The 17,441-nt window shown below is 39.0% G+C and overlaps 1 protein-coding gene across 11 annotated transcripts in view; it reads left to right on the forward strand.

Annotated features, from left to right (window-relative positions):
* CTPS2 (CTP synthase 2) overlaps window positions 1-17,145 on the forward strand; it is a 103,207-nt gene extending 86,062 nt beyond the window's left edge. For 5 of the 11 annotated variants that reach the window (XM_065072424.1, XM_065072439.1, XM_065072417.1 and 2 more), the window contains exons 16-19: window positions 1,084-1,180; window positions 4,540-4,684; window positions 13,794-13,904; window positions 15,607-17,145. In XM_065072424.1, coding sequence (XP_064928496.1) covers window positions 1,084-1,180; window positions 4,540-4,684; window positions 13,794-13,863 — 312 coding nt within the window. In that variant the 3' untranslated portion in view covers window positions 13,864-13,904; window positions 15,607-17,145. Of the gene's footprint in view, window positions 1-1,083; window positions 1,181-4,539; window positions 4,685-10,057; window positions 10,149-13,793; window positions 13,905-15,606 lie in introns of those variants that run through there. The other 6 variants (XM_065072452.1, XM_065072447.1, XR_010474344.1 and 3 more) reach the window with 5 other exon arrangements.
* The last annotated feature ends 296 nt before the right edge of the window (window positions 17,146-17,441 follow it).

Genomic DNA, 17,441 nt, shown 5'->3' on the forward strand with positions numbered 1-17,441 from the left:
GCCAGAAGGCCTGAAACTAGATACAATACCACAGATATGTTCTTGCAAGTGTTCAACGTAGTGTACTGTTCCTGTGGTAGAGATAGTGCAGTGTCTTAGCAAGATGATCTTGGACAGTGATGTCAGAGATTACCCGACTTGACTTCCTGTGAAGTATTTGAAAGGTAAAGGCTTATCATCTCTAAAGGCATTGCTCCTTGGCTGATTTGGCTTATTTAAAGGCTTAGGTTATGTTCAAGTACTGCACATTCTTTCACAATCTAAATGTAGGCAGGCTTCAGGCATCTGCCACACAGAGGTTAATTCAGATCGCTTGCTTCCTACCATCCAACTCTGTCGGCCCCTTGTATAGGTCCACTTCTCTGTTTGATGACATCTATGCAAAGGTGCCTGTGTACATTCAAAATACTGTCACTCAAGGAGACAGGCAAGAGCTGCACTCCTGGAGTTATCTCTGAGATAGTTCAGAAGCAACCTGACTATCAGTATCTCCAGAGAGGCCTGAGCTTTGAGATGTGTGCTGGCTAAAAACTGATACAGGCAATGTTAAGTTTCCTTAAAAAGCTGGGAGGAGAATGTGATGGTTGTAAAGGTGCTCAGAATTTGAATATTAACTGAGTGGTTAGAACACTGCCAAGGAAATGAAACAGCTCACTGCAGAGATTCTCAGTTTGAAGGAGAAGCTGAACCACACTTGTGTCATAACCACTGAAATGCAGCGTTCAAAGAGGTCAGCCTTTATGCCTGCTGTAGTGGGTCGTTTAAAGAACAAAGAATGCAAGCTGCTCAGAATCAGGACAGCAAGGAGAAGGGACCCTGGCTTTAATATTTTGAATGTTATGTTGTAAGTTTTAAAATTAGTGATTCATAAGTTTTAAAGTTACTGATTCATCTCCTATTAAATGAGTCCACTTTTACAAATTTATACCAGAGAGTTGTTAAAACAAGAAAGCAAAAGTTCTCAACTCTTTTCTCAATTTTTTTCATTCTTGTGTGTGTAATAAAAACATTACAATAGCTGCTACTGTTTCTTATATCAAAAAATAAATAGAACTACAATTATTATTACTTTCAATATTTCAGGTGAACCCAGAATTGACTCACTGCTTTGAAGAGAAAGGTTTGAAATTTGTTGGCCATGATACGGAAGGGAACAGAATGGAAATTATTGAACTGGAGAGTGAGTGTCTTACTTCCCTGTAGTACTTTCTACATCTATGAAAGCCATGTAAACGATAGGTTGTTAAATGATGTGTAGGCACAATATTTAGCTGTCATAACAGCCAAGATCATGTTCATGGTATTGCTGACTCCACATGTGTATTACAATAGGTGAAGATTTAGGGGATGTTAAGAGAAGTCTTACACTTCTCAAGGACTGTGTATTTGGTTATCAGGGAGAGACATGCTTCTTTTCTGAAAATATCATAATTCAAGCTCAGTGGCATTTGCCTATGTAGTATCAAAGAGTGATTTGGGAGGTCATCTAGTCCAACCCTCTGCTTCCACACAGGGCTACCTTTAAATATAGATCAGGTTGTTAAGAGCCATATCAGTCCAGTTTTGAGTGTCTCCAAGTGTGCTATTGGTTGGACTTCAAACCACTCACCACTGCTCATTGAACCCGGTAGTCCAACCTTTTTTTTTTTTACACGCTTTGTAGTCTATCTACAGTCCATAGCTACCAACTTGAATGCTAGGAAACTATATCAAAAGCCTTGCTAAAGTCTGTATCAAGGAAGGCTACTGCTCTTTCTGCATCCAAAGACTGATTTTTCCCAAGCTTGCTGTGCCTAGTTTTCTTCCTGTCCTTCATGTGTCTGGAAATGCCTTGAAGGAAGATTTGTTTCATGACCTTACCATGAACTGAGGTTGGGCTGACTGTACTGTAGTTCCTTGGATCCTACTTTTTGTCGTTCTTGAAGAAGGACACGGTGACTGCCTTTTTCCAGTCATCAGGGACCTCTCATTATCGCTTTGGCCTTTTAAAGATAACAACCAGTTTCACAATGTCATTGGCCTGCTCCTTAAGCACCCTCAGATGTTCTTAGCCAGGTCCCAGTAACGCATAGATGTTCAGTTTGCTCAAGTATATGAAATATGTATATATGCAATGTAGCCGAAGTATAAAACATCACTGGAATATATTACCTACAGAAGCTGTGAAATCTCTATCCTCATAGATAGAGACCTTCAAACCTTGACTAGATGAATCTGTCAGCAACCTAATTTAATTTTGAACTTGAACCTGCTTTAAGCGGGAGGTGGGACTAGAGACCTCCCAACATGCTGTCCAATCAGTTTGTGTCTACTTCAGTTACCCTCTGTTTAGAATCGCAGAAAAAAAGTATGAAAAACAAATAAAAAGCAAGCTCCTTTCTTTCACAGAAATGATTCAGATAAGTAAGTGTTTGATACTGTGGAAATCTGGTAGATTTGGACTACTTTACCAAGACTTGATGTCTTTTCTAAAAGGTTCTGTAACAAAAAGGAGCTGTGCTATATATTTGAATGCTATGCAGAACAGCTTTTAGAAACAATCCCTTTGATTTTGGTTGATTCTTTCATTAACTCCTTGCTGTTAAGTAAGTCACTGCTGGCTAGATGAGCGTCAGGCACCTGAAGATGCAGGCTACCTTACAAGATTTTTTTCTTTCTTATGTGGCTCCTAATTTTCATTAGTTAACATAAACTCCATGCATGGAAACATAAATTTATATATCGTAAGACTATATTATCATCCTACAGAGTGATATTTTTGACATGATGCTCCTGAGAATTCATTGTATACTCTGTGGTATGTTGAAGAACAGTGCTGTAAATTTGAACTAGTGTTTATAAGTAGGTATCTATATTGAATGTCAAGCAACCACACCATAGAGAGTAATGTGAGAACAAAAGGTACCTGTGAATTCATAAACTACTGATTGTCATGGTGTTCTTTACTTAGTTTGTTCCTGATAGGTTAGCCCTGTTACGCACACTGGTGTTGGGAGGCTATTTCGTCTGCCCTGCATGAAACAACTCCTATGGAAAGCACCACAAAATAAATCTGGCAGGATTTTTAAATTGCATGTTACTGTGAAAAGAATAAAAGCAGCAGTAAAACCTGGAATTACTTTACAATGGGCTGCAAGGAGACTCTGATTACTAAAGAAAAACAATCATCACAGGGAGGAGGGCAGGTTGGAGCAGAAGCACAGAAATAATAGTACACTAAATAGCCTAGGCAAAACTTTTAAGCAAAATATCCTCATAGGAAATATTTGATGCTTTGTCATTGTCTTGTTTTACAGCTTTAAAGAACTAAATTGCATGGTAGAGAGAAAGAACTTCTGGAATAACATTAGGATCCGGGTTCTCTTTAAGACATAGTAGCAGAAAGAAGAGCAGTATACTAGATCATATAGTTTATCTTCATAGAAGAAAACCTCAGCTTTCTTGTTATCATTTATCCTGTACTGCAGAAAAATTCCTTGAATGTTTGGAATTGTTTTGGAAAGTTTTGAACCAGAAGAGATCTGCGGTTAGTTTTGTCCAGTGTCCTGGCACTAGAAATGGTTAATGTTAGCTCCTTTAAAACACTATTCAAAGAAGTAACAGGTGCACAGCATGGAAGAGTACGAAAAAATTGTTCCTTCCATATCTTTTTGAAGAAGACAGAAGGGAAGCAGAAGCAGCAGTGAAGAGGCTTTTCGATTGGGAAGCAGCGAGCTGGAAATTTAAGTGGAAGTGAAGCAGCATGGCTGATGGTGGTATTGCCATCCTTAATCACACAGTGCAAACAGCAGAAAGTAAAGCACCATAAGAAATAAGGTGGCTGTAAAAAGATGGCCTGTGAATTAGGAAAAGGTTTCTAAGCAAAACAACAGAGTATTAAAGAGCTTTCTAGTGGGAGCAAAAGAACCTGAGGGGTGTTACGACAGAACCTTGACCCTTTGTGTGTGAGGCTGCACCATGTAGCTGCATTTAATAACAGAAGACTGGACCTAATGTCTGATGAGATCCCTTCCAGGCCTAATTACTTGAAGCTTGTTTTCCCCTGTTTTTTGTGTGTTGCTTTCACAATCTATCTCTTAGTGTATAAATAGCTGCTATATGGTAATGCTTGGTCTTTTAGGAACTGTTTTATTTTTCTCTCAGATATCTGTGGGTGCATGGTCTGAATATACATGCATAAATATGTATTTGGAACCAAAATGCTATGAAAATAACATGATAGTGGTTGTTTCCCCCTCCCTTCTCCCTTACATGTCAGTACAGGTTTATTATTCAGCTTTCAATTACATCATTGTGCATATTAAGGTTGAATCACAGAATGATTTTTCCTTAATTTGCCTTACTGACCTTCTACCTCTGTTGTCAGTTGCTTTTTGCTGAAAAAGTTAAGATTCCTGTTGCCTCACCCTTAAATTCACACATGCTAATCTGTTTTCTGAACTCCTGTGTGAAATCTTCAATAAACTTTCTTTCATAACCATTGTTCTACTATTTTCTTCCTACATCTGATTTTTTTTTTTTTTGACATCTATTTTGTAGATCACCCATATTTTGTGGGAGTTCAGTTCCACCCAGAGTTTTCCTCAAGACCTATGAAACCTTCACCTCCATACCTTGGGCTGTTGCTAGCAGCAACTGGAACACTCAATGCATACCTGCAACGGGGATGTAAGTTGTCTCCAAGGTAATCTTTCTTCCTTACTTGCCTGCAGTTTGAGAATCACATTTTTGGAGGGACTATCCCATCCTTCCATTCAGAAGTCCGGAAGAGGAAAAGGAATCCTTCATGTGTTGATTTACTTGTTCCTGTGCATGCCTAACATAAACCCTGGTGTAAAAGTGTCTTCTGTAAGCAGTAAGCACAGTTTCCTCCTTTTCAGAGGCTCTTGGGGTTAAAGCCAGATACATACGTTATAACCAGAATGAAGTAAAAAACCAGTAGTAAATTTATGTGAAGTTAATGGCCTCCCATGTTAATTTCATGAACACTAATTTCACAGAGAAAGGGATTTGCTAGAGGATCAAGCAATGGAGTGAAATTTTAACCTAGTTGCATTCAAATTATGATAGTAACAAAAAAGAAAATACTGATTTTATTTTGCATTCACTAAATAATCAATACCGTCTAACAGAGACAGCCTGAAACAAAACAGTTGGGGTACCTTTAAACTTATGGAAGGGTTTGGATCTAGATCAAAACTGTATGGTTCAGCCAAAGAAAAATCCTTTGTTCCAGTTGCCTTGGACACAGAGTTTTTGGGTTGTTGAATGTAGTAATAGTTTTTAGCCAGTGTTAACTCATTCTTTTTTATTTGAACGATATTAATAAGAGTTACAATTTCATTACAATAACAATAATAAAAGAATCAGAGGGCAGCTGAGGGTCCAATAACAACAAACAAACAAACAAAACCAAACCCAAACAAAACAAAAAAAAAAATCCTGCAATGACTGAATAATAACAGAACAGATTCATCCCTGTCTCCTGTCTTACACTTTTCCTCTAAAGAAGGCGCCAAATTTATTAGTTGGGCTTTTTTTTTCACATTTTTGGTTGGTTGGGTTTCTTTGTTTGTTTTGTTTGTGTGTGTGTGCTTTTTTTTGAGTGTTGCTTTCTATTCTTAAAATGAGGTCCTTTTTCCTTTTCTTATGTGAGAATTAGAATTTTTATTGAGGTTTCAGTAGCAAAGGAAAATGGCCAAGCCAGACGAGATCAGTCTGTTTGGTAGCCTGCTCCTTATGGTTATCAGTTGTCTTTCAGAAATGCGCTCTATCTTTGCTCAGCCTGGCCAATTTTGCAGTGATATACATACAGAGAGAATTTCTTTCTGATCTCCAAACTACAGCTTGGTTAGTATATTCCTGTTATCTTAGCCTGTCATTGTTACTAGTGGTCATAACATTATCTACCTTTTAAAATTCATGCAGTGCATTACAGAGGTCAAATTTTGTGATGCTAGGCAGGAGGGGAGTCTCCAAGCGCAATGGTCTTCAATCTCTTCCTTGTGGGAGCGCTCTGTGCCTCACAGTTCGTCTTGTTTTCCAGGCCCAAATATCCTTCCTTCCTTCTGCTTTCTCCCATGTCTATACTTGTTAGTGTCTCTGAGATAAAGAAAAATTACTTTTTTTAAATGAGCGATCTGCATGTGTCCTGCTAATTTAAATTTAAATCCCTTAGTGTTACAGCAAATATGTTTTCTAACCTTGACTTTGTTTCAGCAATTAGTGAATGAGCTGCGCTTACACTTAATTGAATTAATATATAATCAATAAAATGTATAACCAACTCTTTTTCTTCATCTTCATTCAGTAAACTCCAACCAACATTTAAACAGTTAGCAAATACAAAAATTCCTACCCCAAAGCTTTGTATATAAAAATACAAATTTTACCATTTACAGCAATCAAGCAAACCCCTCTGTCTTGAGAAAGAGCATTGGAATAGAAAAACATTTTGAGCCTAAAAGAGGAACATTTTGCAGGGAAGAATGTTCGGGGGGAATTTCAGTGCTAATTACAGCACACCCACTCATTTTCATATATCCACCTGCTGAGTGGAAAGGATTTCCAATTTAAACCTTTAAACCCCAGAATGCTGGTGATTTCATTGAACAGCAAAGCTAAGGTTGATTGTCTGCACACCTCATCCGACGCTGCCTACATGAATTGTAGTCACACTGTTGACTTAGAGCAGAGATGCAACCTGAAAGAGAATTTGTGGAGACCAGCAAGTTGAGCAGATTACCTAAATTAGGCTATTAAAAAGACTAAAAAGAGAACTAATGATGAAGTCCTGAGACAAAAGTAAATACGTATTCCAGAATCAGATTCCTAACAAGAAATCATTACCCCAGACCACTTAACAGCCCCAGAATAAGGATGCAATTTTAGAACATCTGACACCTGGACAGAAGCCCTAGCTTCTAAGCAAAGCAAACAGTAAATTTAAAGATGCATCACACCTCCCAGGAGAGTGCTCTAAATAATTAAAAGCGAATAAACCTTCTCATAAATTTTTGTGAGGCCTAGTCTGGTAGACAGTCTGACAATGCTTACACATAGGCATGAGCATACCTAGTTTGAAACTGGATTGCAACCTCTGGGGTAAACTCAGCTCCCAGGAGCTTTGGTGTGTACAGAGACAGTCAAGAACTGAGCAAAAGGTTGGAGTTAGTAATAAGTCATTATGTAGTTACCTGAACTGGTAGTTGGGCACCTAAGTTGCATTTGTGGTTTCAGCCTCTCGTGCTTTATGGCACGAGTGCGTAACCATCGAACAAAGCCATGCACTTCAGTTGTGCATGAATGCTTTTAAATCATGACCTTTTCCAAATTTTCCCCTGGAAGTACTGAAGTCACCATTTCATAAGGAGCTGAGGGAGGTGAGAGGCTGCCAGTTTACGCATTTAATTTTAAAGGACAGAGAGCACTGGAACCACAGGAGGTAGTCAGAAAGAATACAAAATCTATAAATATGCTGCTTTTTAGAGAAACCAAAAGGTTTTAATAGAAAACTAGTGGATGAAGAGCGGAACTTCAGATGTAATGTTGGCTTTTAATGAGTCATACAGAATTATGCTTGGAAAAAGTATTAAAACCTGGCCTATCTTTGGGGACAGTGTCGTATGGATTGGAAAACCACTGATGTACAATAAAGCCATGTTGCTGGTGGTTTGTGAGTTTTTGTTTGCTTGTTTGTTTTTGTTTTGTTCATTTGTTTTTCTTTTCCCATAGCAAGTTTAGAATCAGCAGGCTTTGTTTCTTCTTTCTCCTCAACCAACATTGCTATTAATGGTCTGCAAGAGCAGCCACAGTGTATTAATGATATTTACGAATAGTATCTTTTAAAGAACAGGAAGCGCTCTTCAGAACAAAGAAATAACATAAAAAAATAAAGAGTATTTGAAAACCTGAGCTGGAAATACTGAAATTATGCGGAAGAGAGTTATTATATAGGAAGAGAGTTACAGGCTAAAGATAAATAATTTAAATGCAAATGTCCAGTAGATGGGAAGAAATGTAGGAAGTGAGAAATGTTCATAGAGGAGAAAGTGTGGGCAACTAGGGCTGCCACCAAAGGAAATTTTTGCAAGTCATCAGTGAATATGCCAATGGAAGGCAACAAAGCAATGCCATCTAGTCACAGAGTAATCTGTTAAATTCTGGGCAGGGTATGAATAAAAGATGACTTATGAGTTGCATTCAGAGACAAAGAGTAAAAGTGGCCAGAGGACAGAAGGAGTGGTGCATAAACAAAACCAAAAATCTTCAGAAGACTTGCCCATATGGTGCTTACTGCACTAACATGTCCAGCTGCCTCCCAAACCAGCTGTGTAGGGAGGTTTGGGCAAGCACCTATAAACAGATCAGGAAAAAGCCTGTGTGGCAGGTTGTGGTGTATGAGGGACAAAGGAGGTATGGGCAGGGCTATCTCTGATGGGACCTTATACCCAGCCAATAATATATCTGGGACAGCATCCTATTTCTGCCATTGGCCAAATCCAGACATTTCAGAGGAATGTGAAAGAAATCTTGTGGCTTGAAGACTGCCGAGAGAGCAGCTAGAGAGGGGCTGTTCCACAAAAGAAGACAATCCAGGAGCCGGGGTAGTGGCTGTACTGGTAGGGGTAAATGTCCTCACCAGCAGGAATCAGTGCCACAGTCACCAAAGAAGCCAAGTGGACTGGCTCCAGTGACGGTCACCATGTCCTACAGACAGTCCAGTGCAGAAGTGTAAAGTGTTGAGTCAGGTCTGAGGTGAATCTACAGTCCAGTCAAAAAGTGACTACGGAACTACAGAGATAGGTACAGGTGCGCCTGTGACATAGCTCAGGCCAGGGCTGGGGGCTACCGTTCCTGGGCCCATGGATGGAGGCCCCAGGTGAGGATGGCCAGGGCAGCTAATGCCTGTTGGTGCCCTCAGATCTCTTACCAAAAACAAGAGAAAAAGTTTTAAAGTAAATCTCTTCTCAACCATAGTGATGCCTAGTGATGAACATAGTAATGGTTAGTTATGTTAGTTACTTTGTCATTTTAATGTTAGGTGTTTACAGTGTAGACACTTTGAACTAGTCAGCCTAAGTCTTTTTCTGTAGTTACTAAGTGAATATGCACTTTAAAGGAGCCAAAGAGGTTGTAGTGGTTGAGTGGGTCAGAAGCACCCTACAAGTGCCTGTTTCTCTCCAATGACTGTAAGAACTGTTGTATCTCAGATGATGTCTAAAGCTGTATGAATTGAATCCAGTGCATGATACTCAGCTAAGAGTTTTTATATCGCCCAGATATATTCTGGCATCTTGGTTGTGATTTTTTTTTTTGTTTTTAATGCTGGGTCTCAATAAACCTGTTATCCGAGGTCCAGTTATGTGACTGCAGATGTCTGGCAGGTTGAAACTGATGAGTCTTAGTTATGAGGGATTCTTTAATGAAATCAGGTTTCATGGAAGCATAGGATCTTATAGTGATGGTGATCATAATAAATGATTTATGATCATACAATGATTATAAAAATATGCACGGAGAAATATGGGTGACTGCTATAACCATTGCACAGTCAAATATGCATTTATTTTATATACTGTTTTAATGACTATGATAGTGTCACTTTTGGGGGGGCGAATAAATAATTGAGAGATTTCTTTTTGCTAGGTTCTTGAAAGTTATAACAATTGTCTGTTTTAAACAGCCACAGCCTGTACTAAATAAATTAATAACTAACTTATCTTCAATTTGCAATGAGCAAGTAGTACACTTAGCTTGGCTCCTACCTTTGCAGAAAAACGCGTTACTGTAACAATTGTTTAAATTGCTTACGTTTCTGGAAAATGACTTTTTTTGTCAATTATACATTAAAAAAGGATGAAAAAAAGCCCCTCTCAAAGTGTGACAAGTACTTTGTTTTTAAAGAATGTTGATCTGGATTTTCCAAATGAAACAGACAGACCATTCAAGGAGTACCAGTTGCCTGTGTTTCTTAATAAAAAGCAGGCAGTTCGGTACTTTTGAGCAGCTGTTTGAGAAATACATGTTTAAAATTGACTTTGAGTCTTAATTTTAGTGGGTTTGCAGCTGGTGTTTTTCGCTGAGCTGATGTGTTCCAACTTCATGCTGTGTGGCCCCAGCTATCTGCCGTCTTCCATGCCACACGGGTAGGCAATCTTCTTATCTTGCTTCCTTCTGTGCTTTAGGCTGATGCACAGCAGAGCTGTGATGATACCTCTGTCAGTAGAACAGAGAGATCAGAAACAGGCGTGAATTCGGTAATAATGGAACACATGCAGGGAGAAGCTCTTTTTATTACTGTGTCTTGAGAAGGTGGGGATCTGAGGATGAGTGAACTTCAAAACAGAACAAAACCCTTTAATGGAATTTCTCAGCAGAGGATGTTTTTCTTGCTCCGGCTGGGAACCATGTTGCAGTTCACTGCAAAGTGAAATATCAGCTAGGTACTGGTTGATATTGCACTTTGCAGTGAATGTATTTCCATTAATTACAGGTAGATTAGGTGCAAGGATCAAAGTGACCAAAATCCTTCACCCTGAAAGCTGAACTGACCAACTAGATGCTGTAACGCTGCATACTCTGAGTTTTGTTCTGTTTTTCTCTTGGCCACATCTTGATGCTCCAGATCCCGTGGGAAAAAAAAAGACAGAATAGAACTGCTGTGGTGGCCTTAGATCTGCTCACTAGCTCCTTTTTGCTGGAGTCCACTGTGTGAGAATAGTTACAAACAAGATGAAGTCATTGTTGGGTTCCTGCCCAAGAAAATTACTAATTAATTTGTACACAAAATGAGAAAAATTGCTGAAGCACATTTTTTCAGTTGAGAGCTCAATGTGAAAAGGAATTTCATAAAGGAAAAGCCAGGATTATTTGATTTCCTACCACCACCACTTTCATACCCAGCACATTTACGTAAGATTACATAGTATTATCAGCTGTGAGCACAAAATATCCATTTGGTTTTCATGTTTAATATCTGTGTAGCAACTCCGTGTAATTTGTAAGTAAATACACATTTATTCCTTAAGACAGGTGATGGTTCATTTGTGGTTAATACCACCTGGAGTTTTTCTTCAGATTACATAGTTCCTATCGCAGTAAATCTTACAAACTGGACATCAGAACTGGTTTGAAGCTATAGTCGATTCATGAGTCCCTGTTTGCTTTCAAGTCCACTGGCAGCTTAACTCTTGAAGAAGTTCAGGTTTCCTCAGAGCCCAAGTTGTTCTTATTAACATGGCACCACAGCTTCTGGGGGTGCTTAGAAAAGATGACATTCAAGCAGCTGGAACTGTGAGGCTGACAGTTACCTGATTCTGAAGCCCAAGGGCTCATCTTTACCTGGGTATTTTCCTCTACTTTTCTTACCACTGTGGCCTGCCTGTTAGATATAACACTGACTTACACCAAGCAGAACATCTATGAATTAAGGGAGACCATGACGTGCTACTGCAAAAGTCAAGAATATGATGACAAGAGCCCTTCTCTGAAATGTGGAGTCAAACCTTGTACTAAGTTGGGCAATGTGGGAGCAGGAACAAAATGGTCATTGGCCTCATAAGTGTTTTAGTGTCTGGGCCCGTGACTGGCCAAGTGACCCTCAGCCTGAGTAGCTGGAGTGGTAAGTCAGTGACATGGCAGGAACATCCAGCATCATGCGACTGCTTCTATGTAAACCCCATGTAACTGGGTGGGGGAGGAAAGATGCTGAGGGTGCTGGGTGGGGACCAGCACTGAACTGTCAGCAAGAGATGAAACTGGGCAGTTCTCCACTCACCTTGTTGGGCTCAGAGCATTGACTTAAGCATCTGTCTCATGTACTATGTTGTATATAGAACTCTGACGTATATTTTTAGGCTGTGACTGCTGATAACAAAAAAATGTTCTCTGAAGACTTTGGGGTTTAACCAGGGCTTTCATGAGATTACGCAGCTCTCTGCAATCACAGTTTTACCCTCTGTTCTTGGGCATTTTTTACTATTTTGCTGTGATGTGAAAATGCAAAACTGTTTTAATAATACTGAATTTTTATTCCATGTTTCCGTGGGTACTTTCAGAAAGAAGTAAGTACAATGTCGGTGATGTTGTCTTTGTCTGTGTGCATCTGGCATGCTTGATCGTACTGTTAACAACACTTTCCTCACTTGAACTGTGTAATTGTGTTGCCAGCTGGTGAAATGATCAAATTGAGAATTTCTCACTAGCCTGATATGATACACTCTTTATAGGAACCACATCAACATGTCTATTTTATGAAGAACAGGCAGAATGCTGTAGGCAAAGTCTTAATGTCAGAACATAGAACAGTTGGGATATCTATGCTGTCTTGTACAGAATTTGGTACAGTGGTTTGCTGTAACTGTGGGAGGCTTTCCTAACAGGTAGATAGAGGCAGAAATTAATTGAGATGACTGTTGGTGTCACTGTTCCTGCCATACCCACTCTGTTAAAATGGCTGTGTTTTTACATAATCTTTGATTTTTTTAAATTTTTTTTTATTATTTTTTTTTTTGCAAAGGAGTGAAGGTGAAATTCAGTCTACCAAGCAGTGCTCAGTAACAAGAACCAGTTTAGCTGAATGCAGTTTGTTCTCTGTTCCACACTGCAGTTGAGATCAAAGATCTCCAGCTGTGGGGTTGCATAGTTCCCCTTCAAACATTGCACAGCCGGCAGTCACTGCGGCTCAGCTGATAAGGCTCTGTCTAGGTGGGCCATGGGCTGGTCATGTGCTTGATGTCTCAGCAGGAGATCATGCCCAGAGGTGGGGAGCATGATGTGGCTGAGGTCCTGTTGGCTGGAGGACGAAGGTGTATGTGATGAGTGAGATGTGACAAGACAGGTGTGCAGTGGCTGAGGTAGAGCTGGTACCCAAGGCTGACACTGGTCTATCCATGCACATAAGATCCCTACCTGTGCTGTGTTAACCATAACCTGCTCTCTGAAGTCTCACAGAACTGAGCAGAATGATTGCTGCTCAAATGTGCTTGTCGGTTCCCTCGCCTCCCATTTTTGGGCTTCTGATCTTGGGAAATTCAAGTATCTGGAAAACAGACCATAGAAGTGAAGCATGGTAGGTGGGAGTTGAGCTGGAGGTTCTTCTGAAGAGGTGCAGTTTGTTCACTTAAGATAAACCTGGAAACTGATAGACATCACAGGTGACTGAGAATGTGGTTTGTGGGCACTCCTTTATCTCAGTTGCTGTGGTGATTACTGTCCTTCACTGTCTTCTTGTTCTAATCACTTATAGAATGATCACTTGCATGGCAGTTTGTTCTATGAAAACCAGTCTGCTTCTCTCAGGAACCAGCAGAAGGGAATAAAACTTCACAAAAAACTGTCAGGTGCAATGAAAATGATTTATGTTCTGACTGGAAGAGAAAGAATTGTAATTTAAGTATTAACTGAAGCATTCTGAGCAAACAAAGTTAAATCTTTTTCTTGGTCAAAACAATAATTTTCTTTATCATAAAGGAGAAATTCCTTTTAGTCTTGCTCTGAATACCTGTTATTCTCCTTGTTGTTAATCCTGGTTGCAGGCCTACAGCGCCAGCAAACTATAGAATTAATGTGAAGGATCTAAGCAAAAAGAAAATGAACATACTGTTTATATGGTAGAATCTTTTTTTCTCATCAGTTCTCAGACTCCAAACCAAACCTGAGTGCGAGCTTAAAGCAGTTTTCTGGAAATGGGTTGCATTTGAGGAAAGTGTTTTTCATGTGTGTCACCTGGGTTGGCGGGTCTGAAGTAAAATTTTTGTTTTAAATCCTTACTATGTAATTGCTTTTAACAGTGACAGCTACAGTGACCTCAGTGATGACAGCTCTCCAGAGAAAGAGTTTCCTAACTCAGAAACAAGCTGAAATTATTGTATGAGGTCACAGAAATGGATGATGCTGTTGAGGTAAACTGGATCATTTTGATACTGCTTTATGACATCCTTTCTTCTAGACTTAAAACAGGAGACAAAGTTATCTTGATTCTCCCTTTTGTTTCAAATCCTGTCTGAGAGCTTGTGTTTTCTTTCTTGCCTGCAGCACTTAATTGTTTTCCTCTTCTGCTGCTTAATTCTGCAATTGAGTTATTAAAGTCTGCAAAATGTTTTGGGTACAGCTTGTATGTAGGATGCTGTACAAAATCAAATTATGTTAGTATTTGAAGGTACAATGAAAATACATTTAAAAGTTAAGTTTTCTTTTTTTGTTACTTCAGTTAGCAAGTTTGGATGACTTTGAGTACACCATGTTGACATGACTTTTTGTTTTGCCTTAATATTCACCTGCAATTAAATTTGATGTGTTGATACAACAAAGACATACTGAGAAAAATACTTAGGTTTAATCTGCAAAATGGCATATAAAAACAATTTTTATAAAATCGTAGCTTTGTCTACTACAGGCTGTGTCAAAGTGATGTTGAGTTGGTTATTTTTCACCTGTAAACACGGTAGCCATAGATTTCCATTAAGTTTGGTGATCGTATTTCCTGTGGGCCACCTGACCTCCCAAGGGTCTGGGCTTGAATCTTAGCCTTAATCTTCCGTACACATATTCATCAGAGTTGTGGCTGGTATGGTACCCTGATGCTAGTGTACATTCTTGCTTTTCAGTACTTCTGAGCTCTTCTGTAAGCAGGACACAACTTTCTCCTCTCATTTTATTCCTCTCACATGTTGTAGTCACTAAGCAGCTGTGCCAAAGAGTTGGTTAAGGCTGCATATGAATGATGCATTTCAGCCTGATGGTCTCATGATTAAAATACTGCCATGAGATGCTAGAAATTGGAGTTTAGTCTGTAGCTGCACCACGGGCATCTTCTGTATTTTTTAGTTTCTTTCTTTTCCCCTCTCATGTACCTCATGTTACAGATAATAATGCATCCCCAAGTCATGAGAGTGAAGAACAGAATATTAAATGATTTCATGACTTGGTGCATGCAGCTACAGTACTGATGCATGTCTAGAATGACCAAAAAATAAGCGAAATGTTCCTTTTTACTCTTGCCTGTCTCCTTTCCACCTCCAAACATCACTGTGGCTTTGTTTCTTGAGATTGACACATGGTACAGGACAGCCCCATTAGCTTTGATCTTGCTTTCCTCAGTGTTACTTATGAATGGTAATTCTCTGTTTACCATTCCAGTTGTGACTTTTTATTCTTGGATTAATGTACTTTTGTGATGCTTTTAAGTTGTTATCAGTAGTGAAGCTTATTTTGTTTGAACATGTCACTAGTGGATGCTAATTGTGTTCAACAGAATTACTCTAGAAAAGATTAAGTAACTAATTCCAGATATAAAAGAAGGATAGAAGCATTTTTATCTTTATCTTAGAGTAAATTCTACCCATTAATCACGGTTGGGTACACTTGTAGACTATATTTAGCTTTGTGGTTTTGCTTTATGCTGTTTGACCTAGGTGAAATGAATCTACTTGTAGTATTTACCATAGGACTTCTTTGAAAGTCAGTCAATGGATTTGATATAAGCTGACATAAGCATGAAATAAACGGAGTTAGGGAAGAAATACAAGAAATACTTTTAATAATTAATTTTTTTTCTGCTTATTCCCTTTCCATTTCCTCTCCCCTCCTTTTTTTTTCTTCCAGAGAGTTGGGAACAGGATGCTACTGAATACAGAAGAGTAAGCTCCTTATGGTCCTCATAGTCTCCTCCTCCTATACTGTTTTCAAAAATTCTCTTTACAGATGGCAGTTGTACTGTCCTGTAGCAAAAACTGTTCTGTATAAATGCTGTTTCTCTTTAAAAGTGTCAAAATGGTTGCGCACCTTAGCTGTTAATCATTATTGATCCTATCCTGTGTTTCAGAATGATCTCAGGTGAATATGTACTAATTCACTAGTTCATGACTGTTCTTGATTTGAAGAAAGATTTGATTGTTTTCAGTTCACCTTAGAAGATAAAATGCATTGGTTCTTTTGAATGAGAGGGAATGCACTAAAAAAAATTTAAAGGGAAAGTTGTCTTATCCACGAGTGGTGGAGAACTGTTTCAAGTTTGTTTCCCTTTTAAGCTTGTTGTATATATATATATGTATTTTTTTAACTCTTTTGCTGTTCAATATGTACAAAGGAGAAATTGTTGCTGTATTTCAGCTCTTTGTCATTATAACTATTGATGTTGGTTACACATCTTTTCACTTTGTTCTTGTAAGTGATTTAACTTTACAATAGTTCAAGTTTATTTACGCTATTTCTCCTGAAAGGCTGATAATACCAAACATAATTCTGACCTACAAAATTACAGAAGTGATATTAGAAGGCAGTTTTGTATTTGTATTTTGTAAGAGAGAAAGTAAATACACTAATTTGTTAAAATGTAATTTGAACACTTGTATGAAAGTTTTGGAAGAACCAGTCACAAACGTGGAGTATAGATGTGAACTAAGGTTCACCCTTGTTTTCCCTCGTCCAGTGACCACTCCATGGTCATGGCGCTCATTCCCCAATGGGATAGAACAGCTTATTTTTAATTTAGAAATCACAAGTGACAAATCACTGCATGACAATTGTGGACAGCCCTGCAAAGCCAGGACTGCAGCTGGAATTGCTGAGACAGAAGGGGAAGGTAAGAGGTGCTGCACCATGTTTAAGGCTTGATCCCATTAGCAGCGTGGCATCATTAGACCTGTCATAGAAGTGGGACCTCAGCTGTGTGACTGATGGGCTCCAAATGCCAGGGACACCCTTTCCTATAAAGAAAACTTCCGAATTTTGAGTTTCATGTTTCATTTTGGTTTGGAGTAAAGAGACTTTTTAAATTCATCAAAAGGTAGACATCTGTATGAAAATAAAAAGCACCATGTCCCTTATTACAGCTTTGTAAAACAGTGAGTTTGAGAGCTTTGCATTGCTTTAGAAAATCTCAGGTTACACAGTCGATTTATCTCTTCACTAAATGAAGCTTTAATAGTAATGAAATACGAAGTGTGTTCCTGAGGCAGTGCTTTTCTGGAGCGGTTTGCAAATGTGTGCCTGAGAAACAGCAGGTATTGGCAGAATTGGTGTCACTGTATGTCTTCCCCAATGAGAGGCACTGGCCACTGGTTTGTGAAAGCGAAGCATTTGTTAAGGTTGTATGCTGTGTGCAAATGTATTTTCAAATATATTAAATTGTGTTATTCAGAAGCATTTAGCTACTCTGTTAAAAATCATGGTACCAATTGTAAACTGTGGTGTTAAGGAGGGAACTTTCTCATTTAGTCCCATTGCAGTTGTATTGTCTGTGAGATGCTGTGATTTATCCAAAAAAAACTGAGGGGAAAAAAAAAACATACAGCCTGGAGCAAAGCCAGAAACAGCACCTTCATCTCCCAGCACCCTTACCAATCCTCTTCCTGCCAACTGTGCTATACAAAGTGGTGTCCTAGAGATAAGCACATCACTGTCATGAGGGATCCATCAGCTACTTGAGCTGACAGAAG

This window comes from Columba livia, chromosome 1 (genome assembly GCF_036013475.1).
Source record: "Columba livia isolate bColLiv1 breed racing homer chromosome 1, bColLiv1.pat.W.v2, whole genome shotgun sequence".
NCBI classification, from domain to species: domain Eukaryota; kingdom Metazoa; phylum Chordata; class Aves; order Columbiformes; family Columbidae; genus Columba; species Columba livia.